The sequence below is a fragment of the Lolium perenne genome, chromosome 7, assembly GCF_019359855.2.
Source record: "Lolium perenne isolate Kyuss_39 chromosome 7, Kyuss_2.0, whole genome shotgun sequence".
Taxonomy (NCBI): Eukaryota; Viridiplantae; Streptophyta; class Magnoliopsida; order Poales; family Poaceae; genus Lolium; species Lolium perenne.
Genome location: NC_067250.2, coordinates 234,473,825 through 234,501,192, shown reverse-complemented (window position 1 = coordinate 234,501,192; position 27,368 = coordinate 234,473,825). Strand labels below are relative to the sequence as shown.

Here is a 27,368-nt window from a genome sequence, read left to right as displayed (position 1 = left end):
GGCAGAATCTGTCAAAACAGAACAGTTCGTAAAGACGAATTTTATTGAGGCACCAGACTTGCTCAAATGAAAATTCTCAAATTGAATGAAAGTTGCGTACATATCTGAGGATCACTCACGTAAATTGGCATAATTTTCTGAGTTACCTACAGAGAATTAGGCCCAGATTCGTGACAGCAAAGAAATCTGTTTCTGCGCAGTAATCCAAATCTAGTATGAACCTTACTATCAACGACTTTACTTGGCACAACAATGCACAAAACTAAGATAAGGAGAGGTTGCTACAGTAGTAACAACTTCCAAGACTCAAATGTAAAATAAAAGTACTGTAGTAAAATCATGGGTTGTCTCCCATAAGCGCTTTTCTTTAACGCCTTTCAGCTAGGCGTAGAAAGTGTGTATCAAGTGTTATCAAGAGATGATGCATCTACAGCGGGGTTTAGAGTTTTCTCAACCATGCATTGTATTTTGGATACGTAAGTTTCAGAGGCTCCCTTTTCATTAGTCTTGGGCTTGCTACTCTCATCAAACAAATTTTGAGGGACAAGCCAAGCATAATTATCATCTAGAGCTTCATGCATAGCTAGGAGCTTGCAAGGTATTGGTGCTTTAATCTCCCCACCATCATTAACATTATTAGTGTACTTAATTCTATCCATATCCATCTTTTCAAGTGTTCTTTTAAAATCGGTGATCATACCAAGCCTCTCGTGCTTACTAAAAACTTTTCTAGCTTCTTTGGCTATATCCTCAAATTCTCGCACTAGGACTTTTAGAACAAAATCTCTCTTCTCTCCCCTCTCCATATCAGAAAGTGTAAGAAATATGTGTTGTATCATGGGGTTGAGACTAATAAATCTAGCTTCCATCATGCGTACCAAACAAACAGAGGCATCTTCATAAGTAGGGACAACTTTTGCAAGGGGTATATCTTTAAGATCTTCATGCATACTAACATGGGTGAAAAATTCTTCTATATTATCTCTTCCAATTATAGACCCTTGTCCTACCGGTATATCTTTTACAGTAAAATTAAAAGGAAACATGATGAAATAAGTAAAGCAAATGCAAGTAACTAATTTTTTTGTGTTTTTAATATAGAGTATGCAAACAAGACAGTAAATAAAGTAAAGCTAGCAACTAATTTTTTTGTATTTTGATATAATGTAGCAAACAAAGTAGTAAATAAAATAAAGCAAGACAAAAACAAAGTAAAGAGATTGGATTGTGGAGACTCCCCTTGCAGCGTGTCTTGATCTCCCCGGCAACGGTGCCAGAAAATCTGCTTGATACGCGTACAACACGCGTCCGTTGGGAACCCCAAGAGGAAGGTGTGATGCGTACAGCGGCAAGTTTTCCCTCAGTAAGAAACCAAGGTTTATCGAACCAGTAGGAGCCAAGAAACACGTTGAAGGTTGATGGCGGCGAGATATAGTGCGGCGCAACACCAGGGATTCCGGCGCCAACGTGGAACCTGCACAACACAACCAAAGTACTTTGCCCCAACGAAACAGCGAGGTTGTCAATCTCACCGGCTTGCTGTAACAAAGGATTAGATGTATAGTGTGGATGATGATTGTTTGCAGAAAACAGTAGAACAAGTATTGCAGTAGATTGTATTCGATTAAAAGAATGGACCGGGGTCCACAGTTCACTAGTGGTGTCTCTCCCATAAGATAAATAGCATGTTGGGTGAACAAATTACAGTTGGGCAATTGACAAATAGAGAGGGCATGACAATGCACATACATGATATGATGAGTTTAGTGAGATTTAATTGGGCATTACGACAAAGTACATAGACCGCTATCCAGCATGCATCTATGCCTAAAAAGTCCACCTTCAGGTTATCATCCGAACCCCTTCCAGTATTAAGTTGCAAACAACAGACAATTGCATTAAGTATGATGCGTAATGTAATCAACAACTACATCCTCGGACATAGCATCGATGTTTTATCCCTAGTGGCAACAACACATCCACAACCTTAGAACTTTCTCACACATCGTCCCAGATTTAATGGAGGCATGAACCCACTATCGAGCATAAATACTCCCTCTTGGAGTTAAGAGTAAAAACTTGGCCAGAGCCTCTACTAATAACAGAGAGCATGCAAGATCATAAACAACACATAGGTATAAATTGATAATCAACATAACATAGTATTCTCTATCCATCGGATCCTAACAAACACAACATATATCATTACAGATAGATGATCTTGATCATGTTAGGCAGCTCACAAGACCCGACAATGAAGCACAATTAGGAGAAGACGACCATCTAGCTACTGCTATGGACCCATAGTCCAGGGGTGAACTACTCACTCATCACTCCGGAGGCGACCATGGCGGTGAAGAGTCCTCCGGGAGATGATTCCCCTCTCCAGCAGGGTGCTGGAGGCGATCTCCTGAATCCCCCGAGATGGGATCGGCGGCGGCGGCGTCTCTGGAAGGTTTTCCGTATCGTGGCTCTCGGTACTGGGGGTTTCGCGACGAAGACTATATGTAGGCGGAAGGGCAGGTCAGGAGGCGTCACGGGGGCCCCACACGCTAGGACCGCGCGGCCCCCCCTGGGCCGCGCCGCCCTAGTGTGGCGGCGCCCCGTGGCCCCACTTCGTCTCTCCTTCGGTCTTCTGGAAGCTTCGTGGCAAAATAGGCCCCTGGGCGTTGATTTCGTCCAATTCCGAGAATATTTCCTCACTAGGATTTCTGAAACCAAAAGCAATGACGAAACAAAGAATCGGCTCTTCGGCATCTCGTTAATAGGTTAGTGCCGGAAAATGCATAAATATGACATAAAGTATGCATAAAACATGTAGATATCATCAATAATGTGGCATGGAACATAAGAAATCATCAATAATATGGTTTGTAATGAATGATGACTATGATACTTAACTATTATGCCTCGCAACAACAATATTCCTGGGATTGCGATGTATGACATAATAGGCATCCGGACTTAAAAATCCGGGTGTTGACAACTTGAACACCTCTAGTGTTCTTGCTTTGCATCATTGCATAGTGTTGAGCTCTCCACCACGATTAGTTCGAGTGAGAGACCGTGAGCTTGTTACTCTTGGTGGGAGACCTCCTAGTTGGCTTGGTGATTGGTGCTCCGGTGATCTCTTCAAGAAGATTGTGAAGAGGCCCGGGCTTCTCCTTCGTGGAGCTTGTGAAGTGGTTGTGGAGCTTGCCATCTCCGGAGCGGAGGAAAAGCTAACCATAAGGAAAGGGCCATTATCCTTCGTGGGTGTGGTTCGGAGAATAGGGTGAGCCTTCGTGGCGCGGGGAATCCTTCGTGGGACCTCCACTCCTCCAAACGTGACGTACCTTCTTGCAAAGAAAGGGAACACGGGAATACATCCTCGTCTCTGCGTGCCTCGGTTATTTCTATACCCGAGCTCTATTTCCTTGTGATAGCCATCGTGCTTGAAGTACATATATCTTGCTATCACTTGTGCTACATATATCTTGTGCCTATCTTGCTTAGCTCTAGGTGCTATTGTTACACTTAGTTGAGCTTAGCATTTTAAGGTTTGTGCTTGTAAACTAAACGATAGTTTAATTCCGCATTCTTACAAGACAAATCCGCAAGAGTTTTAAATTGCCTATTCACCCCCCTCTAGGCAACATCTCGATCTTTCAGATCCCCTGCCGCCACCGCCTCCAAAAACCCTGTCGTCGTCATGTCGTCATCGACTTCATCCGCTATGGTCCTTGCTGCAGCACTCGGGTTTCACACGTGTAACCACAATGAGCTAGCTCATACATGTGTACTTGCCAGACCCTTGTTTGTTTAAAATACCACACGTGTATTAATGTTTCAACTTGATATAGTTATAACATGGTACGAAAGTATTATGAATATTTGAGATATAAATAATAAGTACTTCTTATTATTTGCCTCTAGGGCACTATCTCCAACATGATGTTGGTCGGTGGCCGACGAAGAGGAGGGGCGCGCAGGAGCAGTGGAGACGTCCGTGTGGAGCATTGGTGCGAGAGGCTAAAGATGAGAGAGATGGGCGAGAGGAGAAGGACGCGCCACCCAACCGGCTATGGCAATTTTAAGCTTTATATGATAGCCACAATCTATCTAATTTTTGGGTTCTATCGACTCTAATCCAACTCAACTAGTGTTGGGATGAAAACCTAAAACACCTACTTCCTCCGCCTTGAAAAGGATATCGAAGATTACCTAGATGCTATTTAGTGTACTAGTACGATATGTTGTATTAAAATGGAGGAGCAGTAAATAAATCATTTATTTGATTATATTGTCACTAATAATCTACAAAATTCATTACGGCTAGATGTATTTTGAGAGTGAGCACTTGTAGGTATCTACTAGTAGTCAGTGTTTACAAAGTAATCCATCTTTTCAAAAATATATTAATATAAATAGAATATGTGGATTTTTTTATGGCATGAAACTATGAATGACGGTAGCCCATTCAGCGGGCCCACCTGTCGGATCCCTAGGTCACCCTCAGGCGCACGCTGTTACCTGTTAGCACGTGAGGAGCGAGCCCTATGGTTGCGAGTGCGACCACTTCAAAACCCAAAACAAACCCTCCATCTCGAAAGATCGCGGGCCGCCGACCTCCTCCTCCTTCCTCTCCCCTCCCCCTCGCCGCCGCCGCCGCCGCACCCCGCCTCTCGCCGGACCGAAATGGCGTTGCACGCCCCCGTCCTCGTGCTGAGTAAGCTCCCTCCCCCCCTCGCCTCTCCCGCCCTTCCCCCATCCCGCCTCCTAGGGTTTCCGTCCCTCCCAATCCTCCGTATTTCCTTTTAGGTCTTGACAAAGGCCGGGTCTTGAACTCCTCGTAGCGAAACTTGCCCGATCCCGTGGAACGAATCCTCGATTCGGTTCTGTCTGTTCAATTTCATTGGTTTCTTAGCCCTGATCTGATCTCCGCCGCTTCCGTTTATGCCCGTTTTAAATCATGCGTTCTTGTTTGGATTTGGTGCAGAGGACTCGTTGAAGAGGGAATCCGGCGCCAAGGTTCACAAAGGCAACATCCAGGCCGCAAAGGTATGCGCTCATAAGCTCCGTGACACTGTTTCCGTGGGGTGGTGGTGTGTCGTTACCAGGCACCACGAGCTAGATCGTAGCCAATTAGTCCCACTGTAGGGAGCATCGCTGTTACAATGTCATAGATCTGCAAAAGGTGGTGCGAGTCGAGATGTCAAAGTGATCTGTTCCCTCCTTTGCCCTGGGCACCACATAGGTTAGGTGTCTTATTAGCCTAATAATCTGAAGTTTCAAGTTACGACAAACCTGCGATTGGTGATCTGGTTGTCTGGGAGGTCGGTTTTGGGTTGCCACTGTTTTAGCCCAACGAGTTCAGACCTAGCTTTAAGTTTGTGACTTGTGAGGACAACAGTTAAATCATTTATTTGTATATTCTTCTAGTGTTATTAGTAGGTAATAATAATTACTCTTAACTGTTCTATGTGCAGGCTGTGTCAGACATCATACGCACTACATTGGGCCCTAGGTCCATGTTGAAGATGCTCCTGGATGCCAGCGGAGGTACTTGCACATGCTCTAGCGTAGTCTTAACAGTCAATATCGCAATTTTTTTGTCATCCACCCTTTCCTTGGTAATAGTGACGAAAGCACTAAAATGGATAAACATATCAAGCTTTTGTTCTTCAGTAGGGTGTTTGTGCGGCCTTTTGGCTCTCTGTGTCAAAATATTTGCATCATGTATGAAAATTTGCTCATAACTACACATATATAATTAGCACGAGGAGTCTTGTACTGAGAATTGTTATTGGATGGAATTCATAGTGTTGCATTATGGAATATGTTTTTACATTGAGTTGCACTATACATTTTGCTGCATTAACTACACGTCACTCTGGAGATAATTCTACATTGTGTTGCATTAATAGAATATGTTTTTACAAGGTTGTAGTAGGTTATGTATCTGAGTCATTTTTTGCTTTTGAAGGTATTGTGGTTACTAATGATGGCAATGCTATACTGCGGGAAATAGACATTGCACATCCTGCTGCTAAGGTATGAGGAATGCTTGGTTACTGTTGACGAGTTTATCATTTGTTGTCAAGCCATATTGAATCTGACTCTACCTTTTCATTGTGTGCAGTCTATGATTGAGCTAAGCCGCACACAGGATGAAGAAGTTGGAGATGGCACAACGTCTGTCATTATTCTTGGTATGCATGGTGTCTGTCATACATTCCTCTCTGGCAATTGCTATTGATGAGTAGTTAACAAGATCATTATTTGCTAGCGTCCTATTTTTATTATTCTCATAAGCATGTCTCCTGAGGTCATCAAATTTTGGGATATTTGTCAAAGCTGTTTCTGGTTGAACTAAGCATATCGCGAGTCTGAGCTGCCAAAAAAACATATTTCTTTGTAGCTAAGTACACTAAGTTCAGTACTTCAAAGTTTAGCTAGTAAGAATGAGTAATAGATGCTCACCAAAATCATTGGGTACCTAAAAGTTAGCTTTCAGGCAAGCAAGCTTATTTGGTATTAGGCTTTTATTCTCCCGTACTAACTTTCACTTTTGTTAGCTGGTGAGATGCTCCATGTTGCAGAGGCGTTTATTGAAAAGAACTACCATCCCACTGTCATTTGCCGAGGTAGTTGTTGTTGCTTCTTAGCTTACTTTTTGTCCTTTTGCGATTTATGTATCTATCCTGAAGCTTTTTATTGTTTCTTGGTTTTAGCATACACCAGAGCTCTGGAGGATGCTCTAGCTGTCCTTGACAAAATTGCAATGCCTGTTGATGTGAATGACCGTAAGTCTCCATCCAGAATGTTGCAAATACTATCACTCTTCTTCTGGATAAATTGGTTCTCTTACATAAACCGTGTTCTATTTTGTAAACTGATGCAACTGAGATCTACCATGCTGTAGGTGTGGCAATGCTAGGGCTGGTGAAGAGCTCTATTGGTACAAAATTCACTGGTCAGTTTGGTGACCTAATTGCTGTAAGTGTCGTTCTTTTATGTCAAGTTAGCTACCAGCTAGATTCACTTCATGGTTTAATTTTGTTGAGTATTTGATATCTTCTCAGGACCTTGCTATAGATGCTACTACAACAGCAGGTGTTGACCTAGGTCAAGGCATGCGTGAAGTTGATATCAAGAAATATATCAAAGTAGAGAAGATTCCTGGTGGCCAGTTGGAGGATTCAAAGGTTCTTAAAGGAGTCATGTTCAATAAAGATGTTGTGGCTCCTGGAAAAATGAAAAGGAAGATAGTAAACCCACGCATCATCCTTCTGGACTGTCCTGTTGAGTACAAGAAAGGAGAAAATCAGACAAATGCTGAGTTGATGAAGGAAGAAGATTGGTAAGTGATGTGTAGATTCAAATTCTTCTGCCCATATGTATTATCAACTACAGTAATCCTATTGAGTTGCTATGGGTCTGGAGTGTATAGTAATGCTGTTAAATCTGCTATTACAGGCAGCTTCTGCTAGAGCTGGAGGAAGAATACATAAAGAATCTTTGTGCGCAAATCTTGAAATTCAAGCCTGACTTGGTTGTTACAGAGAAAGGTCTCAGTGACCTTGCTATTCATTATTTGAGCAAGGCTGGTGTTAGTGCAATCCGTAGACTTAGGAAGACTGACAACAACAGGATTGCTAAGGCTTGTGGCGCAGTTATAGTGAACAGGCCAGAGGAGCTTCAAGAATCGGATGTGGGAACACGAGCTGGCCTCTTTGAGGTTAAGAAGATTGGTGATGAATATTTTTCCTCCATTATTGACTGCCAAGATCCTAAAGCATGCACTGTTCTATTGAGGGGAGCAAGCAAGGATGTCTTGAACGAGGTGGAGAGAAACCTTCAGGTATTTTGTTCTTCTCCTTTAGACCTTGTTTTTTTTTAAAGTAAGAAGGTTTATCTTTATCTTGGCCTTTCTTTGTTTTTTTCCTTTGCAGGATGCAATGTCTGTTGCAAGGAACATTTTGAAAAACCCAAAACTTCTACCTGGAGGTGGTGCTGCTGAATTGACTGTATCGGCAACACTAAAGCAAAAGAGTTCTTCAGTTGAAGGTGTAGAAAAGGTATTGCTTCAGAAGTTTTATGCTAGTATTTTATGAGTAATGAAGTCATTTATGTGGAGGCCTGTTGTATGTTCACATAACTATGCACTACTGCAGTATGCTGAATAATTTTGTTTGGGATACGTGTGGGCATGTCCAGTCAGGCCTGAAAGCCCAATGTGTGGTCTTGGGCTTCAGTTTCCCACCTGAAGCCTGAAACTTGTGAAAATAGTTAAAATTTTTATAATAGGTGCATTAATTCATTTATATTTTTCGAAAATGATTAATTTAATATCTGTAAATGTGAAAATAGCCAATTTTTTGGGCCCTACTGGGCCCAGTCTTGGCATTTGAAGGTCGGGCGCCAGGCCTAGCCCAGGTCTACTTTGGGGCATTGCACAGATGGCAGCTTTCTGTTGCGATTATCATGCATTAGAGTTTCTGATTACTTTCTGTATATTTTTATCAGTGGCCTTATGAAGCTGCTGCTTTAGCATTCGAAGCAATCCCAAGAACTCTACTTCAAAATTGTGGTTTGAATGTTATCAGGATGATGACACAACTCCAAGGAAAGGTAATAGCTTTCTCTTTTTTATTGACATTGAGCTCTCTGGCCTCCATTTCAGCTGCAGATCTTGTTTAATACTCATTCCTTTGCATTATTCTTGATGTGGTTTTAGTGGAAATAAGCTGGGTAGAATTGCTTAGATTTAGGTTTTAGATTTTTGGATAGACCACCCTTTGAAACTCAGTCAGTTGGAAGACTAAGGCTTTGTTTGATACATCAATGGCTTTGATACAGTATTTCAAGTCTTCTCTTTTGAGCTACTGTAGCTGATAATCTTTGACAATACACGTAGCTAACTATTCCGTACATTCTTAAGCGCAGGCAGCTCAGTACTTTAATTGCAAATTGGTGCTTACAGTAAAATTATAGTTATCCCACGCCCAAAACGAACTAATATTCTGCATAATGCTTTTTTCCACTTAAAAAATAATTTTTTTGTGGCACTTGATATCTTTCCTTCGACTTGTTGTTTAAATGCCATATATTATATTGCTTCAGCATGCGAATGGTGAAAATCCCTGGGTTGGCATTGATGGAAGGTCTGGTGATATTGTTGACATGAAAGAGCGGAAGGTAACTTTTACTCTCTTCATAAATTGCGCTTGTATTGTGTGCATGCATGTCTAAGCAGAGCACAACTACCTTTTATTTTTGTAGATCTGGGATTCGTACAGTGTGAAGGCACAGACATTCAAGACGGCTGTCGAGTCAGCTTGCATGCTTCTAAGGATTGACGACATTGTCAGTGGAATCAAGAAGAAGCAGGCTCCAGGAGGCGGTGGCCCCAAGCAACCTCAGATCGAAACGGAGGGAGATGCTGACACTGAACAGATGATCCCAGAGTAGAACTGCTATGCTGTTGGAGTGAGCCTGCACTGTCGATCTTATGTACTGATGGCAGAATAGTTCCCATGGAGCGGAATGTTTTGTTAGCACGTGAAATCACCGTTGCCTGGTTGGATTTCTTGAATGTTTGTTCTGGGCCAGGTCTCCAGGGTCGTCTAGTATTAGTCTGAGCTGTAGCATTTTCGTATGTTTGAATGAGGGGTATGCTGTTTCAGTTGTGTGTATTGTATCAGTGTTTTTGGATCTGAGGTTTCGCAAGTCTGGTTACTGTTATTTTTGTCTTTGGAGTTAGACCGCGGCTATCAGAATGGGATTTAGTGTGCAGACACGATAATGTCAGTTTTAGGGTTTCAGTTGTGGATGGAAATCAGATTTTGACATTTTAAATTAATGTTTTAAAATTTATGTGAAATCTGGGAATTTCAGGACGGAAAGTCTACGTCAATTCTCCCCAATGTCAAAGTAGTCGATGTTTTTGGATACATGCCTTTAGTCAGATTGAAAATATTTTTTCTTGGTCATTAGATTGTATGCTCACTCAAAAATAGGTGTTTTACTTTTGTCTAGATACAGATTTACATAGAAGTATTTTAGTTATGGATACATCCGTACCTACAAGTTATGGATACATCCGTACCTACAAAAAATTAAAGACACGGTGTTTTAGACCAAGGTAGTGTAAATTACTCGCCAAAAATTGAAATATCATATATTTGTTACTCCCTCGTCCCGGTTTAGAGGGTCTATGTATATCCCAACATTATCAATTTGATTAATATAATATAAAATTTACACTACAAAATTTTTTACCATTAAAAAGCACAACATCTGAATTTTCTAATTATATATATTTTGTAGTATACATAATTATGTTGGTTAATTAGCAATCTGGGGACATGCGCAGGACCTGTGTAAACTGAGATGGAGGTAGTATATGGAGTGGGCACATATTTATTTGTTACATGGAGTGAGCATGTGCTTTATAACAAATAAATGTCATTTATTTGTTTTATGGAGTGGGCACATATTTATTTGTTATATGGAGTGAGCATGTGCTTTATAATGCTAGTTATAGTGCTAGCATTTTGGCTAGTATAATGCATACTATCTCCATTTCAAGGAATAAGGGATACTATCTCCGTTTCAAGGAATAAGGGGCACGCGTATTTCAAAACGAATTTTGACCATAAAAATTGAGCAACAAAATCTTGATTATATTATATGTAATTAATATAGTTAGATTCGTATTGAAAAGAACTTTTCAATAATACTAATTTCATACAAATAATGTTTATCTATTTGAAGTAATTTTTGGTTAAACAAAAAACACGTAAGACAAGGACGCCCTTATTTCTTGAAATGGAGGTAATATTGGTCTCACAAAAATGCTAATGTGGCACTTAATTAAGGATGAAAGAGGAGATTAGATTAATATAGGTGGATACCGTATCATAGCGCATATTACGAGAAAAATTAATGCCAAATAAATTTTGTACACAAATTTGAATTGAAATTATAAAAAATAATAAATATAGCGTAGCTATGATGCTATTCCATGATACCACCCAATATAGAGATAATATCATACACAAGTATCATATACATGATACTACTACATGATACTTAGAGCATCTCCAGCCGTTTGGACTCCCCACGCCCAAATTCGGCGATATTATCGTCCGGATTGGAGGAAACTTTGGCCTGGGGAGGCCCATTTTCCCAGCCGCGAGCCCAGGATGGATGTAACGGACTTCGGCGAATTCAGACAAAATTGGCGAGTTCGTTCAAACATATGCGAAATTTAATGATATTTATCATATAGAGGCGAGTTCGTACATAAGTAGGCCGAATTCGAACATATATTTGAATTCGGCGATGGCAAACTAAAATTTAAACTAAAGAACGGCCTACTACATGCCGAAATGGCGGTAGAACGACGTGTAGTCGCCGCCGCCGTCGTCGTCGCTGGAGCCGGCGTTGTCCTGGGGCGGCGGAGCCTCGTACCAGCGGCTCGTGCCCTGGCCAGCGTCGCCGGCGCGTGGCGGCGATGGACGGTACATGTCGTCGTCGCTGCTGTCCTCGACCTTGACCACCTCCCTGGGCGCGGCGTTCCTAGCGGCGGATGGTGTGGCGGCGCGGGCGGCGCGTTGACGCGCGGCAGCCAGATCCAGCAGCCGCCGTTGCTGCTCCGCCTCCTCGCGCTCCCAGTCCCGCCTGGACCACTCCAGTGCGGCGTCTTTGGGGAGGGCGTTGTCAGCGGGCACCAGGTCCTTCAGCCACCTGGCGATCGCCTCCGCCACCGCGGCGTCCTCCGCGCGCCTCGCCTCCTCCTCGGCGAGCTGGTTTGCGGCGTCCTCCTTCTTCGACGCCTTCCTCTTCCGCCCGCTTTGCGGAGAGGACGGCTGGTCGCGGATGACGAGGGCGCCGCTACTGCGCCGTCTTCTCGGCGGTGGCGATGACGGTTCCTTCTTGATGGTCGAAGGAGCCGCCCACTCCTGCTTGACGGTGGCCGGCGTCCACCCGCCGTGAAAGATCGAGATGTCGCCTAGAGGGGGGGGGGGGGGGGTGAATAGGCAATTACAAACTCTTGCGGATTTGTCTTGTAAGAATGCGGAATTAAACTATCGTTTAGTTTACAAGCACAAACCCTAAATATGCTAAGCTCAACTAAGTGTAACAATAGCAACTAGAGCTAAGCAAGATAGGCACAAGATATATGTAGCACAAGTGATAGCAAGATATATGTACTTCAAGCACGATGGCTATCACAAGGAAAGAGAGCTCGGGTATAGAAATAACCGAGGCACGCGGAGACGAGGATGTATTCCCGTGTTCCCTTGCTTTGCAACAAGGTACGTCACGTTTGGAGGAGTGGAGGTCCCACGAAGGATTCCCCGCGCCACGAAGGCTCACCCTATTCTCCGAACCACACCCACGAAGGATAATGGCCCTTTCCTTATGGTTAGCTTTTCCTCCGCTCCGGAGATGGCAAGCCCCACAACTACTTCACAAGCTCCACGAAGGAGAAGCCCGGGCCCCTTCACAATCTTCCACAAAGAGATCACCGGGACACCAACCAAGAGTAACAAGCTCACGATCTCTCACTCGAACTAATCGTGGTGGAGAGCTCAACACTATGCAATGATGCAAAGCAAGAACACCGGAGGTGTTCAAGTCCTTCACACTCAAATCCCACCAAAGCAACGAATGCTAGGATGAGATTGGAGAGGAAGAACAAGGGGGAAAGTCAACCAAAGACTCCAAGATCTAGATCCCAAGAGATTCCCTCACTTAGAGAAGAAATGGTTTGGTGGAAGTGTAGATCTAGATCTCCTCTCTCAAATCCTCAAGTATGAGCAAGAATGGGTGGAGGAATCAAGGGAGAGAGCAACTTCTTCAAATGCAACAATGGAGGTGAGAGAAAAGGGAAGAAGTTGTTGCTCAAGGTGGAAGAAGGGCTATTTATAGTCTAAGGAGAAAAATAACCGTTGGGGAGACAACCGGGTGAAAATCGGATAAAAAACGAGCTGGAAAAGTGCCCAGCCGGTTGCCAGGCCGGCCGACCGGCCTGGGCGCTGAGGAGCCCGGTCGGCAGCCTGGCCCGACCGGCCCAGCAACCGGGCAGCAGCTGACCGCGCTGGCTGGGCGGCGGAAAGCCTCACGCCGCTGGGAGAGGCGGGCCGCGTGGGCCTTGGCGCGGGGAGGCGGCCCAGTCCGGATCCCGGTCGGACCGGAGGGGCAGCTGGGCTGGCCGGCGCGTGGGCGGTGGCCGCCGGTCCGGTTGGCGCCCGGTGCGGACCGGGTGGGCCGGCGTGCGGCCCGGCAGGCCGGGCGGCAACCGGCAGCCTTCTCCCTTTTTTTTCTTTTTCTTCTTTTACCTTTTCTTTAATAACTATTGCTCCCGAACTCCGATTGACATGAAACTAATTTCGTTGGAAAGATAACAACAAATGCTATCCAATAGAAAGTGCAAACTCAAGAAACTGTAGGAGGGGATTTTATCATGAATATAAAAGGGTAGAACCTTATATCATGAATAACCGGTAAAATCACCCAACCTCGAAAACGCAATAGAAGATGCATGCGAACTCCGTTTTCGATGAACTTGGGCTTGTTGTAAAGCTAGCAACAAGCTCAAGAACCTCACATAGAGAAACACCAAGAAGCAATAAGGATATGCAAAGTATGCAAAGGATTGAGCTCCCTAAGACGATGTGATCAAGTTACTCAACCGAAAGCCCCTCTTAATAGTGCGGCTATCTATCCTATAATCCGGTCTCCCAACATCCACCTTGAGACCGGTAAAAGGAAAACCTAGCAAGGCCATACCTTTTCCTTGCGCATCCCGCTTGATCTTGATGATAACTCTTCAAGCCTCACTCAAGCCGGAATACCTCACTTGACCAATGTTGCTTCGTGAAGACTCACAAATGCTCCCCCATACACTATGATGGGAAAGCTCCATTGATGCACATCTTCACTAGTCCATTATCACCAAATGGATGGCAAGCTTCAAGCATGTGATTCACTTGAGATGCTCATCTTGAACTTGCCCAACTCAACCTTGTATCTTCTCATACGATGATCTTGATGCCAATACACAAGGTATACCTTTATCTTCATGGCATCCATACTTGAATCCAACACATGGAGAGCAAGTAGTACCTATGGAATATTCCTTCATATAAACTCAATGAAAACATTAGTCCATAGGGGTTGTCATTAATTACCAAAACCACACATAGGGGCAATGTACCCTTACAATCTCCCCCATTTTGGTAATTGATGACAACCACAATAAGAGGGTTTATATAATGAATATTAGTGACAAGTACGCAACTTATCCGAGAATAAGTTGTATACAAGAGGTTGTGTTTGATATGGTCAAGTAACACAAAGCTACTAGCCCATATCAAAACCGGCTCTACTCACACAACTACAACAAATGCAATGAATGTGAGTAGAACCAATATATATAGAGAAAACTCCCCCACAATGTATGCACATGTGATGAACATGAATTCATTGCATACATTGTCAAGATTAACCTTTGGGATAGTTTCCACTATATATATACAACCATGCAAGACATATAAATATGGAATGCATGAGAGGCAAAACACTTAAGCACAAACCAAACTTAAGTATAAAACCATTCCCTTAAACCCTCTAAACTTCTCCCCCATTGGCATCGATTGTCAAAATGGGTGAAAAATTTAGAAGGCCAATATAATGTGAGTTCCTCCTCAAAGTGTGCACTTCTCATAATTTGAGTGGAATCAAGTGCACATATCCAATGATGAATACTTGAAGGAAGTCAAACTATATTGAGGATCAAAGATTGCAAAAAGATAACATGGTGAAATGAGCTTCAACAAGTAAAGCAAGCAATCAAAGATCCAATTGGACAAACAAAGATATCATGATAAGTGAGATATAGTGCTTCTAAAAATAAGAAAGCTCCCCAAGGTTCGTGCACAATTTATAATGTTTGCATTTGAATACAATATGCACAAACATGGAATCCTCACTCCCTATTTATCATTTAGAACATGACTAAGATAAAGAGAGTATGCTTATCAAGAACAACTTTAGTCCAACAATTACGAAATATGAGTGCATGAAGAAAATAAATAAACCAAGCACTCATAAATTTTCTTTACCAACCCACTAAAAACAAAAGGGGTAAAAGATGGTTGGCAAAGAACAAGGATATCAAGATGATGGATTAACGCTCTTATGTATATGGGTTTCTAAAGTGGACAAAGTGATCCATAAAGAACCACGCACACACAAGAGGTTAACAAAATAGATAAGACAAGATATCCAAGATGAAGTCATAAAATATACCAAAGGATGTTTGCTTAAGAAGTATATATAGCCTATGGCTCCAATTTTCACTTATGGTATATGAATGAACTTCAACCAAGTTAAACCTCAAAAACATCACAACTAACAATAAGGGAAATAGAGCTAGTTGGAGTGCTTTGAGAAAAGGCAACAAGTATCATAAATATGGATTTATTTCGCAATTTCATCAATATTGCACATAAGAGCTCTTTGAGGAATTGATATGCAATAAATTGCTAGAGGGCATGTGTGGGTAGGTGAATCATAAACATGATGTATATATATATTCCCAACATATGCATCTTCTCAAATTACTCAAATGTACAATAAGAAGTTTTACTTTAAAAATGATTTTTCAAGAACCGCAATATTTTCGAAATAAATAATTTCATGCCAAGATACAACCTACAATAGGTTGGATGCTATATGAGAGTGCATGAATAAGATACTTGTTACCGAGATGGCAATGGCTTGATGTAGTAGATAAGAGTTCATCGATCATCCTAGCTTGACTCCAATCCTCATATGGTGACAACACCTTCCTTATAGATGAGACAAGCCTCCATTGCATCTCCAATGTACCTAAAACATCATTCAAGTACATCTTGGTCCCCAAACTTATTGGGTCCAACATGGTTAGACTAACCACAATATATAGGACACAATCCATATAAATATGTGCATATTTAGATGAAATTTGAATTTCATGCACATCTTAGCCATTTAGGATTTGATGGAGTATATCCTACATAATGGATCAAAAGAAAGCAAGCATGCTACAAGTATAAACAAATTACATATAAGCATGCACCAAAAATTTTAAAGATCCAAGAGAGATATACTTTGGACAAAACACCAAAAGAATTAAATAAGGCATAGAGGTGTTACAAAGCAAATTTGTTGTTCAAATTATATCTAAGAAGCAAATCACAAAATATTTGTTCAACAAAGTTCAACAAGTGAACTAAGAAGAAACCATTGAGCATAGAGGATGAAATAAAGCAAACATGCTCAAAGATTTATCTCATTCAAGCTAATAAAATATGTAAGAAGGAATGAGATAGCAAACTCCCCAAAAGAGCAAGGTTCGAACAAATAAACCAAACCCTCACTTTTCACAATGGCACAATGTACCGTAAAGAAAAGGTATGTATTCCAAAACAAACACTTGATATGAATCAAGAGGATTTATCAAAAGATTTTTCAAAGGGACAAGGAAGACATATGGGAGCTATAAAGATTTCTTGGAAATAAAATAAGGAAGTAAGAAACAATCCAAGGTGAAGATGATCCAAAAATTCAACCACATACAAGGTTATCAATTGTCAAAGACAATGAGTATATTGGAAATAATTTCCGGTGGAGTATTGACAATGATAGAAAGGATCAACTTCACAATAAAAGGCATAGGATAAGTATATAGAATTAAGCACTATGCACGGATGAAGATTCTTGATAACTTCAACTAGTCACACAATCACGCATGGCAATGATTAGAATAACTTGAAGCAAACGGTGTCCCAAATAAGATATAGAGATATGTATTTGAGGAAAAACCGTACCAAGAATTTCATATTCAAACAAGAGCCCACTAGATGAGTAATAAAATATTTTTATTAGGAATGGAGCTTGTTTGAGCAAACATGCCACCTAGGAACAAGATAATTAAGAGCATCAACTCTAAGTGGCATAACCTCATATGTTCACATTTTCTAGGCTTGTGATATGTACAAAACATATTACTCCCCCATAATGTGATAAAACATTTCTTCTAAATAAGAGGCACTAAAATTCAACTAGAGATGATTAATGGATATTTAGAATTTGAATTCCTCATGAGTATGACACACCACATAGTGACTAGATAATCTTGCAATATCAATACTAAGTGGTGGTACCCATGTACACGCATTTTAAAGAAAGAGAGATGCACAAAGCATATCACTCCCCCAAAATGGGATGTTCCATTAATCACTTCAAAGAGAGCCAAATAAGATATCATCAAGATGCATTAGACTCAAAACAATACACAAGTATATGATGAGTCAAACAAGCATACTTGAATACACAAGATAGGCAAGTAAGATACAACATATACAAACACATATTTGATACAAAACCAAACATGCAAAGGGGGCAAGTAACTTACAATAAATATGATGAGTTGAAGTATAAGTTACCGCAAAGAGGAACATTGGATATAAGATATAGATGATAATCCATATGACTTGGCTTGGTCAAAAATATAATATATGAAGATCCCTTAATTCTTCATGAAGTAGCCAAGTCTCCAATGACCTCCACTTGTACCTATTGATCAAGTTTGAGATTGTTGGTCCCCAACCAAGTTGGGTCCTAAGAGGTTAGTCACAATAGGCTTGGCAACCCAAATGGTTCTTTTTCTTGAAACCACTTTGAGTTCCAACAAACTTGGCAAACACATTGCCATCCTTATCCTTCCCTAGAGAATAATCATTATCAACAATTATAGGGTTAGATAAGGTACCACCTAAGCAAGAAGAAGCAAAGTGCCCCTTCTCACGACATAAGTAGCAAGTGTTCCCCTTTCTCTTCGTTATTGATTTCTTCTTTTGGGGAACATTATCTTGATTCTTCTTGGGAAGTGGCCTATCTTCAACTTGAGGTCGAGCATGAGCTTGACCTTTACCTTGTGGCCGTTTCCCTTGTTGTTTCTCACTCAAGTGCTTCTTCTTTTTCTTCAATGGGCATGATCTAACATGATGCCCTTCAACCTTGCACTTGAAGCAAACCAACTTGGCCGGATCATCGACTTTATCTTGGCCCTTCTTCTTGTTGCTCTTGCTCTTGAACTTGTTCTTGTTATTGGAGTTGAATCCAAGTCCACTCTTGTCATTGGGGGATTGTTGCACACTTAGCATCTTGTCAAGTGCGGATTTCCCTTCATGACGCTTTTCCAAATCTTTCTTCAAAGAAAGGACTTGGGCCTCGAGCTCTTTGATTTCCTCTACATGGTTAGTAGAAATACAAGTAGTAGAGGAAGTAGAAGCTTCATTGTTAGAGCAACAAGGCAAAGTGAGTAATCCAACACAAGGTGTATCACTAGTTTGACTCGATGGATTACAAGGACTAGCACATGGCAATATAACATTTGTAGTAGAGATTGTGCTAACATCCATATGAGGCTCACAAGATGTTACCTTAGTGATACTTGCCTCATGAGCTAACTTTAGCCCATCATAGGAAATTAGAAGATCATCATGAGAGCTTGAGAGCTTTTTATGACTTTCTTCCAATTCCCTATAATTGCTAGTTAGCAACTCAAGTTGAGCCCTTAGCTCAACATTCTCCTCTAAGGTAGATGCTTCACAAGAATTAGAGTTGGTAGCACAAGCATCAACAATAGTTTTCTCATTTTCATGCATATAGGATTCAATTTTTTGTGTAAGCATAAAATTAGTATGCTTCTCATCTTTTAGCTCACGCTTGAGGAGAGTGAATCTCATTTCCCCATTTTCAACATGGGACTCCAACTCCACTATGGTTTCCCTATATTTATACAAGGTATCCATAGAGTGTTCGAGATTAGCACGAGCTTCTTTATTACCACGAAGAGAAGCATAAACCATTGCCATATTATGCACCAAGGTATTATATTCTTCATCATTATCATCATCATCATTATCATCATTAGAGGACGTGTTAGGAGTCAAAGTAGGAGATACCTTTGATCCATTTGCCATAAGGCACATGTGCATACCGGAGGATGAAGATGAAGATATTCTTGAATCCTCATTTGAATTCATGTCTTGATCCATAGAGTGTTCGGTTTTCTCTACATTGTTAGTCAACAAGCAACTAGAGGAAATAGAAGCATTTTGATTATGGGAGCAAGACAAGGCAAGCATATCATCATGAGATCTATGTAAGCAATTTACACATGATATGCAAGGACTATCAACACAACCATGTATATTATTTTCAATGCTCGATGTGTTTAAGTCCAAAGAGGAAACATTGCAATGAGATAGAGATGAAGAGTCATCACTATTGAGCACAATATCAACGTTGCAATTTACCTCACCACTCACCATATCATTACCTTGTGTCTTGCAACACGTTGGTGAAGTGGAAGTAGATGATATTGTAGGATAACGTTGCATAGAAAACAAAAATTTTCCTACCGCGAACACGCAATCCAAGCCAAGATGCAATCTAGAAGACGGTAGCAACGAGGGGTTTATCGAGTCTCACCCTTGAAGAGATTCCAAAGCCTACAAGAGGAGGCTTTTGTTGCTGCGGTAGGCGTTCACTTGCCGCTTGCAAAAGCGCGTAGAAGATCTTGATCACGATCGCTTCCGGCGCCACGAATGGGTAGCACCTCCGTACTCGGTCACACGTTCGGTTGTTGATGAAGACGACGTCCACCTCCCCGTTCCAGCGGGCAGCGGAAGTAGTAGCTCCTCTTGAATCCGACAGCACGACGGCGTGGTGTCGGTGGTGGTGGAGATGTCCGGCGGAGCTTCGCTAAGCGTGCGGGACGTGGTGGAGGAGAGAGGCCGCTAGGGTTTGGGGAGAGGGGGCGCCGGCCACTATAGGGGTGCGGCCACCTTGTGGTTCTTGGGTGGCCGACCCCCTCCCCTTGGCCCCTCATTATATAGGTGGAACCCCAATTGTTGGTCTCCAAGTCTTCGAATAAGACCCGAACCAAAAACCTTCCATATGGTGGGGAAACCTACCCAAGCTAGGACTCCCACTAGAGGTGGGAGTTCCACCTCCCATATGGGGGGGTGGCCGGCCCCCTAAGGGGGAGTCCACTTGGGACTCCACCCCCACTAGGGTTGGCCGGCCATGGAGGTGGAGTCCCATGTGGACTCCACCTTCCTTGGTGGTTTCTTCCGGACTTTTCTAGAACCTTCTAGAACCTTCCATAGAACCTTCCACGTCATTTTAATTCACATAAAATGACATCCTATATATGAATCTTATTCTCCGGACCATTCCGGAACTCCTCGTGATGTCCGGGATCTCATCCGGGACTCCGAACAAATATTCGAACTCCATTCCATATTCAAGTTCTACCATTTCAACATCCAACTTTAAGTGTGTCACCCTACGGTTCGTGAACTATGCGGACATGGTTGAGTACTCACTCCGACCAATAACCAATAGCGGGATCTGGAGGTCCATAATGGCTCCCACATATTCAACGATAACTTTAGTGATCGAATGAACCATTCACATACAATACCAATTCCCTTTGTCACGCGATATTTTACTTGTCCGAGGTTTGATCTTCGGTATCACTCTATACCTTGTTCAACCTCGTCTCCTGACAAGTACTCTTTACTCGTACCGTGGTATGTGGTCTCTTATGAACTTATTCATATGCTTGCAAGACATTAGACGACATTCCACCGAGAGGGCCCAGAGTATATCTATCCGTCATCGGGATGGACAAATCCCACTGTTGATCCATATGCCTCAACTCATACTTTCCGGATACTTAATCCCACCTTTATAACCACCCATTTACGCAGTGGCGTTTGGTGTAATCAAAGTACCTTTCCGGTATAAGTGATTTACATGATCTCATGGTCATAAGGACTAGGTAACTATGTATCGAAAGCTTATAGCAAATAACTTAATGACGAGATCTTATGCTACGCTTAATTGGGTGTGTCCATTACATCATTCTTACAATGATATAACCTTGTTATTAATAACATCCAATGTTCATGATTATGAAACTAATCATCCATTAATCAACAAGCTAGTTTAAGAGGCATACTAGGGACTTCTTGTTTGTCTACATATCACACATGTACTAATGTTTCAGTTAATACAATTATAGCATGATATATAAACATTTATCATAAACATAAAGATATAAATAATAACCACTTTATTATTGCCTCTAGGGCATATCTCCTTCAGTCTCCCACTTGCACTAGAGTCAATAATCCTGATTACATTGTAATATACCTAACACCCATGGCATTCTGGTGTTGGTCATGCTTTGCCCTAGGGAGAGCTTTAGTCAACGGATCTGCTACATTCAGATCAGTGTGTACTTTGCAAATCTTTACTTCTCCATCTTCGATGTACTCGCGAATCGAGTGGTAACGCAGCTTGATATGCTTCAGCCTCTTGTGCGACCTTGGCTCTTGTGCATTGGCGATGGCACCCATGTTATCACAATAAATGATTAATGGGTCCAATGCACTAGGAACCACACCGAGCTCTACAATGAACCTCTTCATCCATACCGCTTCTGATGAAGCCTCTGAAGCCGCTATGTACTCTGATTCTGTTGAAGACTTTGCCACCGTGCACTGCTTCGAGCTTGCCCATCTTACTGCAGCACCATTCAATATAAACACGTACCCAGATTGTGACTTAGAGTCATCAGGATCAGTGTTCCAACTTGCATCGGTGTAACCACTTACAACGAGCTCTTGGTCACCTCCATAACAAAGAAACATATCCTTAGTTCTTTTCAAGTACTTCAGGATATTCTTGACCGCTGTCCAGTGTTCCATTCCTGGATCACTTTGATATCTGCTAGTCAAACTAACAGCATGTGCTATATCCGGTCTAGTACATAGCATGGCATACATGATAGATCCTACTGCCGAGGCATAGGGGATTTTACTCATCCTTTCTCTTTCTTCTGCCGTAGCCGGTCCTTGAGTCTTACTCAAGACTTTGCCTGGTAACATAGGTAAGAACCCTTTCTTACTTTCGTCCATTCTAAACTTCTTTAGAATCTTGTCCAGATATGTACTCTGTGATAGCCCTATTAGGCGTCTTGATCTATCTCTATAAATCTTGATGCCTAATATATATGATGCTTCACCAAGGTCTTTCATTGAAAAACTATTATTCAAATAACCTTTAACACTGCTTAATAGTTCTATATCATTCCCGATCAATAATATGTCATCTACATATAATATCAGGAATGCTACAGAGCTCCCACTCACTTTCTTGTAAATACAGGCCTCTCCATGACACTGTATAAACCCGAAGTCTTTGATCACCTTATCAAAGCGTCGGTTCCAACTTCTCGATGCTTGCTTCAGTCCATAGATTGAACGCTGAAGTTTGCAGACTTTGTCAGCATTTTTAGGATCGACAAAACCTTTGGGTTGTACCATATACAACTCTTCCTCAATGTCTCCATTAAGGAACGCCGTTTTGACATCCATCTGCCAAATCTCATAATCGAAAAATGCAGCTATTGCTAACAAAATCCTCACAGATTTTAGCTTCGCTACAGGTGAGAAAGTCTCATCGTAGTCAACTCCTTGAATTTGTCGGAAACCCTTTGCGACAAGTCAAGCTTTATAGACAGTAATATTACCATCAGCATCTGTTTTTCTCTTGAAGATCCATTTATTTTCGACAGCCTTTCGGCTATCAGGTAAGTCTACCAAAGTCCATACTTTGTTATCATACATGGATCCCATTTCGGATTTCATGGCTTCTTGCCATTTGTTGGAATCTGGGCTCATCATCGCTTCTTCATACGTCGCAGGGTCCTCATCATTGTTATCCACAATCATGACATTTAAACAAGGATCATACCAATCAGGAGTGGCACGTTCCCTTGTCGATCTGCGAGGTTCAGTAGTTTCCTCGTTCGAAGTTTCATGATCATTATCATTAGCTTCCTCTGTTGCCGGTGTAGGCGGTACAGGTACAACTTCGATGCTGCGCTACTGCGATCAACGAGTATAGATTCATCAATCTCATCGAGTTCTACTTTTCTTCCAGTCACTTCTTTAGTGAGAAATTCTTTCTCAAGAAAGGTTCCGTTCTTAGCAACAAAGATTTTGCCTTCGGATCTGTGATAGAAAGTGTACCCTATAGTTTCCTTAGGGTATCCTATGAAGACGCATTTCTCCGCTTTGGGTTCTAGCTTGTCCGGTTGTAACTTCTTTACATAGGCTTCGCAACCCCAAACTTTCAGGAACTGGTTAAAATTGATTGGGGACGCCATCTCTACAACATATATTTGCAAAAGTTTAGACTAAGTTTATGACAAATTGAGTTCAAATTTTAATTCAACATAATTAAAAATCTAGGTGAACTCCCACTCAAAACAATATCCCTCGCATTGTCTTAGTGATCACACGAACCAAATCCACCGCACCTAAGCCCGATCATCACGAGATAAGGTGTGATTTCAATGGCGAACACTCAAAGTGTTCATCATATCAACCATATGATTCATGCTCTACCTTTCGGTATCACGTGTTCCGAGACCATGTCTGTACATGCTAGGCTCGTCAAGGCCACCTTAGTATCCGCATGTGCAAAACTGTCTTGCACCCGTTGTATGTACTTGTTGATTCTATCACACCCGATCATCACGAGATGCTTCGAACCGACAAGACTTGGTAACGGTGCTACTAAGGATGAACACTTTATTATCTTGAGATTTTAGTGAGGGATCATCTTATAATGCTACCGTCGCGATCTAAGCAAAATAAGATGCATAAAAGGATTAACATCACATGCAGTTCATATGTGATATGATATGGCCCTTTTGTCTTTGCGCCTTTGATCTTCATCTCCAAAGCACGAACATGATCTCCATCATCTTCGGGCATGATCTCCATCATCGTCGGCGTAGCGTCAAGGTCAATGGCGCCGTCTTCATGATTGTCCTCCATGTAGCAACTATTACAACTACTTTGAAATACTACTCAAGATGAAATTTAAAGACAACCATAAGGCTCCTGCCGGTTGCCACAATACAATAATGATCATCTCATACATATTCATCATCACATTATGGCCATATCACATCACCAAACCCTGCAAAAACAAGTTAGACGTCTCTAATTTGGTTTGCATATTTTACGTGGTTTAGGGTTTTCGAGAGAGATCTAATCTACCTACGAACATGAACCACAACGTTGATACTAATGTTTTCAATAGAAGAGTAAATTGAATCTTCACTATAGTAGGAGAGACAGACACCCGCAAAGCCTCTTATGCAATACAAGTTGCATGTCGAACGAGGAACAAGTCTCATGAACGCGGTCATGTAAAGTTAGTCCGAGCCGCTTCATCCCACTATGCCACAAAGATGCAAAGTACTCAAACTAAAGATAACAAGAGCATCAACGCCCACAAAACCATTGTGTTCTACTCGTGCAACCATCTATGCATAGACACGGCTCTGATACCACTGTAGGATAACGTTGCATAGAAAACAAAAAATTTCCTACCGCGAACACGCAATCCAAGCCAAGATGCAATCTAGAAGACGGTAGCAACGAGGGGTTTATCGAGTCTCACCCTTGAAGAGATTCCAAAGCCTACAAGAGGAGGCTCTTGTTGCCGCGGTAGACGTTCACTTGCCGCTTGCAAAAGCGCGTAGAAGATCTTGATCACGATCGCTTCCGGCGCCACGAACGGGCAGCACCTCCGTACTCGGTCACACGTTCGGTTGTTGATGAAGACGACGTCCACCTCCCCGTTCCAGCGGGCAGCGGAAGTAGTAGCTCCTCTTGAATCCGACAGCACGACGGCGTGGTGTCGGTGGTGGTGGAGAAGTCCGGCGGAGCTTCGCTAAGCGTGCGGGACGTGGTGGAGGAGAGAGGCCGCTAGGGTTTGGGGAGAGGGGGCGCCGGCCACTATAGGGGTGCGGCCACCTTGTGGTTCTTGGGTGGCCGCCCCCCTCCCCTTGGCCCCTCATTATATAGGTGGAACCCCAAGTGTTGGTCTCCAAGTCTTCGAATAAGACCCGAACCAAAAACCTTCCATATGGTGGGGAAACCTACCCAAGCTAGGACTCCCACTAGAGGTGGGAGTTCCACCTCCCATATGGGGGGGGTGGCCGGCCCCCTAAGGGGGAGTCCACTTGGGACTCCACCCCCACTAGGGTTGGCCGGCCATGGAGGTGGAGTCCCATGTGGACTCCACCTTCCTTGGTGGTTTCTTCCGGACTTTTCTAGAACCTTCTAGAACCTTCCATAGAATCTTCCGCGTCATTTTAATTCACATAAAATGACATCCTATATATGAATCTTATTCTCCGGACCATTCTGGAACTCCTCGTGATGCCCGGGATCTCATCCGGGACTCCGAACAAATATTCGAACTCCATTCCATATTCAAGTTCTACCATTTCAACATCCAACTTTAAGTGTGTCACCCTACGGTTCGTGAACTATGCGGACATGGTTGAGTACTCACTCCGACCAATAACCAATAGCGGGATCTGGAGGTCCATAATGGCTCCCACATATTCAACGATAACTTTAGTGATCGAATGAACCATTCACATACAATACCAATTCCCTTTGTCACGCGATATTTTACTTGTCCGAGGTTTGATCTTCGGTATCACTCTATACCTTGTTCAACCTCGTCTCCTGACAAGTACTCTTTACTCGTACCGTGGTATGTGGTCTCTTATGAACTTATTCATATGCTTGCAAGACATTAGACGACATTCCACCGAGAGGGCCCAGAGTATATCTATCCGTCATCGGGATGGACAAATCCCACTGTTGATCCATATGCCTCAACTCATACTTTCCGGATACTTAATCCCACCTTTATAACCACCCATTTACGCAGTGGCGTTTGGTGTAATCAAAGTACCTTTCCGGTATAAGTGATTTACATGATCTCATGGTCATAAGGACTAGGTAACTATGTATCGAAAGCTTATAGCAAATAACTTAATGACGAGATCTTATGCTACGCTTAATTGGGTGTGTCCATTACATCATTCTTACAATGATATAACCTTGTTATTAATAACATCCAATGTTCATGATTATGAAACTAATCATCCATTAATCAACAAGCTAGTTTAAGAGGCATACTAGGGACTTCTTGTTTGTCTACATATCACACATGTACTAATGTTTCGGTTAATACAATTATAGCATGATATATAAACATTTATCATAAACATAAAGATATAAATAATAACCACTTTATTATTGCCTCTAGGGCATATCTCCTTCAGATATATCATCACGACCGGAGGTGGAAGCAACTTGGAGCTCTTCATGATGTGAAGGGGAAGAGAGCTCCTCGGAGTCACCACCGACCAATTTAGAAGTGGATCCACCAAACATTTCCTCAAGCTTGATCCACATCTCATGAGACGATTTTCGCTTTATATATATCAAGAACCTACGAAAATCGGGTCTCAAGGAGAATAAAAGCTCATTAGATACTTGAGCTTCAAGATGTAAGTTTTTCTCATCCTCTAAAGATAGATTTTGAGAATCCATCGGAGGAGAAAAACCGACATCTAGAAATTGCTCTATATGAGGACACAAGGTCCGAAGATTGCAAAGCAAGCAATTTCGCCACAAAAGATAATTTGTGCCATTAAATACAATTGTGTCATTGTGCACTATACTAGCCGACATCTTTACTCTCAAGGCGGTGAAGCCTTAAACAAGGAGAGACCTTGCTCTGATACCAATTGAAAGATCGAGATGTCGCCTAGAGGGGGGGGGGTGAATAGGCAATTACAAACTCTTGCGGATTTGTCTTGTAAGAATGCGGAATTAAACTATCGTTTAGTTTACAAGCACAAACCCTAAATATGCTAAGCTCAACTAAGTGTAACAATAGCAACTAGAGCTAAGCAAGATAGGCACAAGATATATGTAGCACAAGTGATAGCAAGATATATGTACTTCAAGCACGATGGCTATCACAAGGAAAGAGAGCTCGGGTATAGAAATAACCGAGGCACGCGGAGACGAGGATGTATTCCCGTGTTCCCTTGCTTTGCAACAAGGTACGTCACGTTTGGAGGAGTGGAGGTCCCACGAAGGATTCCCCGCGCCACGAAGGCTCACCCTATTCTCCGAACCACACCCACGAAGGATAATGGCCCTTTCCTTATGGTTAGCTTTTCCTCCGCTCCGGAGATGGCAAGCTCCACAACCACTTCACAAGCTCCACGAAGGAGAAGCCCGGGCCCCTTCACAATCTTCCACGAAGAGATCACCGGGACACCAACCAAGCCAACTAGGAGGTCACCCTCCAAGAGTAACAAGCTCACGGTCTCTCACTCGAACAAATCGTGGTGAAGAGCT

General features: G+C 42.3%; 2 protein-coding genes across 2 annotated transcripts in view; one reads left to right on the top strand and one right to left on the bottom strand.

Annotated features, from left to right (window-relative positions):
• The first annotated feature begins 4,546 nt into the window (after nt 1-4,546).
• LOC127313975 (T-complex protein 1 subunit gamma) lies at nt 4,547-9,730 on the top strand. The gene is made up of 14 exons (XM_051344448.2): nt 4,547-4,708; nt 4,979-5,040; nt 5,469-5,541; nt 5,966-6,033; nt 6,122-6,191; nt 6,558-6,626; nt 6,714-6,785; nt 6,905-6,978; nt 7,065-7,342; nt 7,459-7,843; nt 7,935-8,060; nt 8,509-8,613; nt 9,106-9,180; nt 9,265-9,730. Exons 1-14 carry the CDS (start codon nt 4,678-4,680, stop codon nt 9,451-9,453), a joined length of 1,677 nt encoding a protein of 558 aa, XP_051200408.1. The 5' UTR covers nt 4,547-4,677; the 3' UTR covers nt 9,454-9,730.
• Nucleotides 9,731-10,072: 342 nt separating this feature from the next.
• The window catches only part of LOC139833873 (uncharacterized), a 35,290-nt gene continuing 17,994 nt past the window's right edge, over nt 10,073-27,368 (bottom strand). Inside the window, exon 3 of the mRNA XM_071824233.1 lies at nt 10,073-10,090. Within this exon, the coding sequence (XP_071680334.1) occupies nt 10,073-10,090 (18 nt within the window). The remainder of the gene's footprint in view (nt 10,091-27,368) is intronic.

Bases quoted from the DNA above. Each gene is read 5' to 3' on its own strand.
- LOC127313975 (XM_051344448.2), top strand. From the start codon at position 4,678: ATGGCGTTGCACGCCCCCGTCCTCGTGCTGA. The intron at 7,343-7,458 runs GTAAGTGATGTG...CTGCTATTACAG, and splicing joins TTGATGAAGGAAGAAGATTG to GCAGCTTCTGCTAGAGCTGG. The intron at 8,614-9,105 runs GTAATAGCTTTC...ATATTGCTTCAG, and splicing joins TGACACAACTCCAAGGAAAG to CATGCGAATGGTGAAAATCC.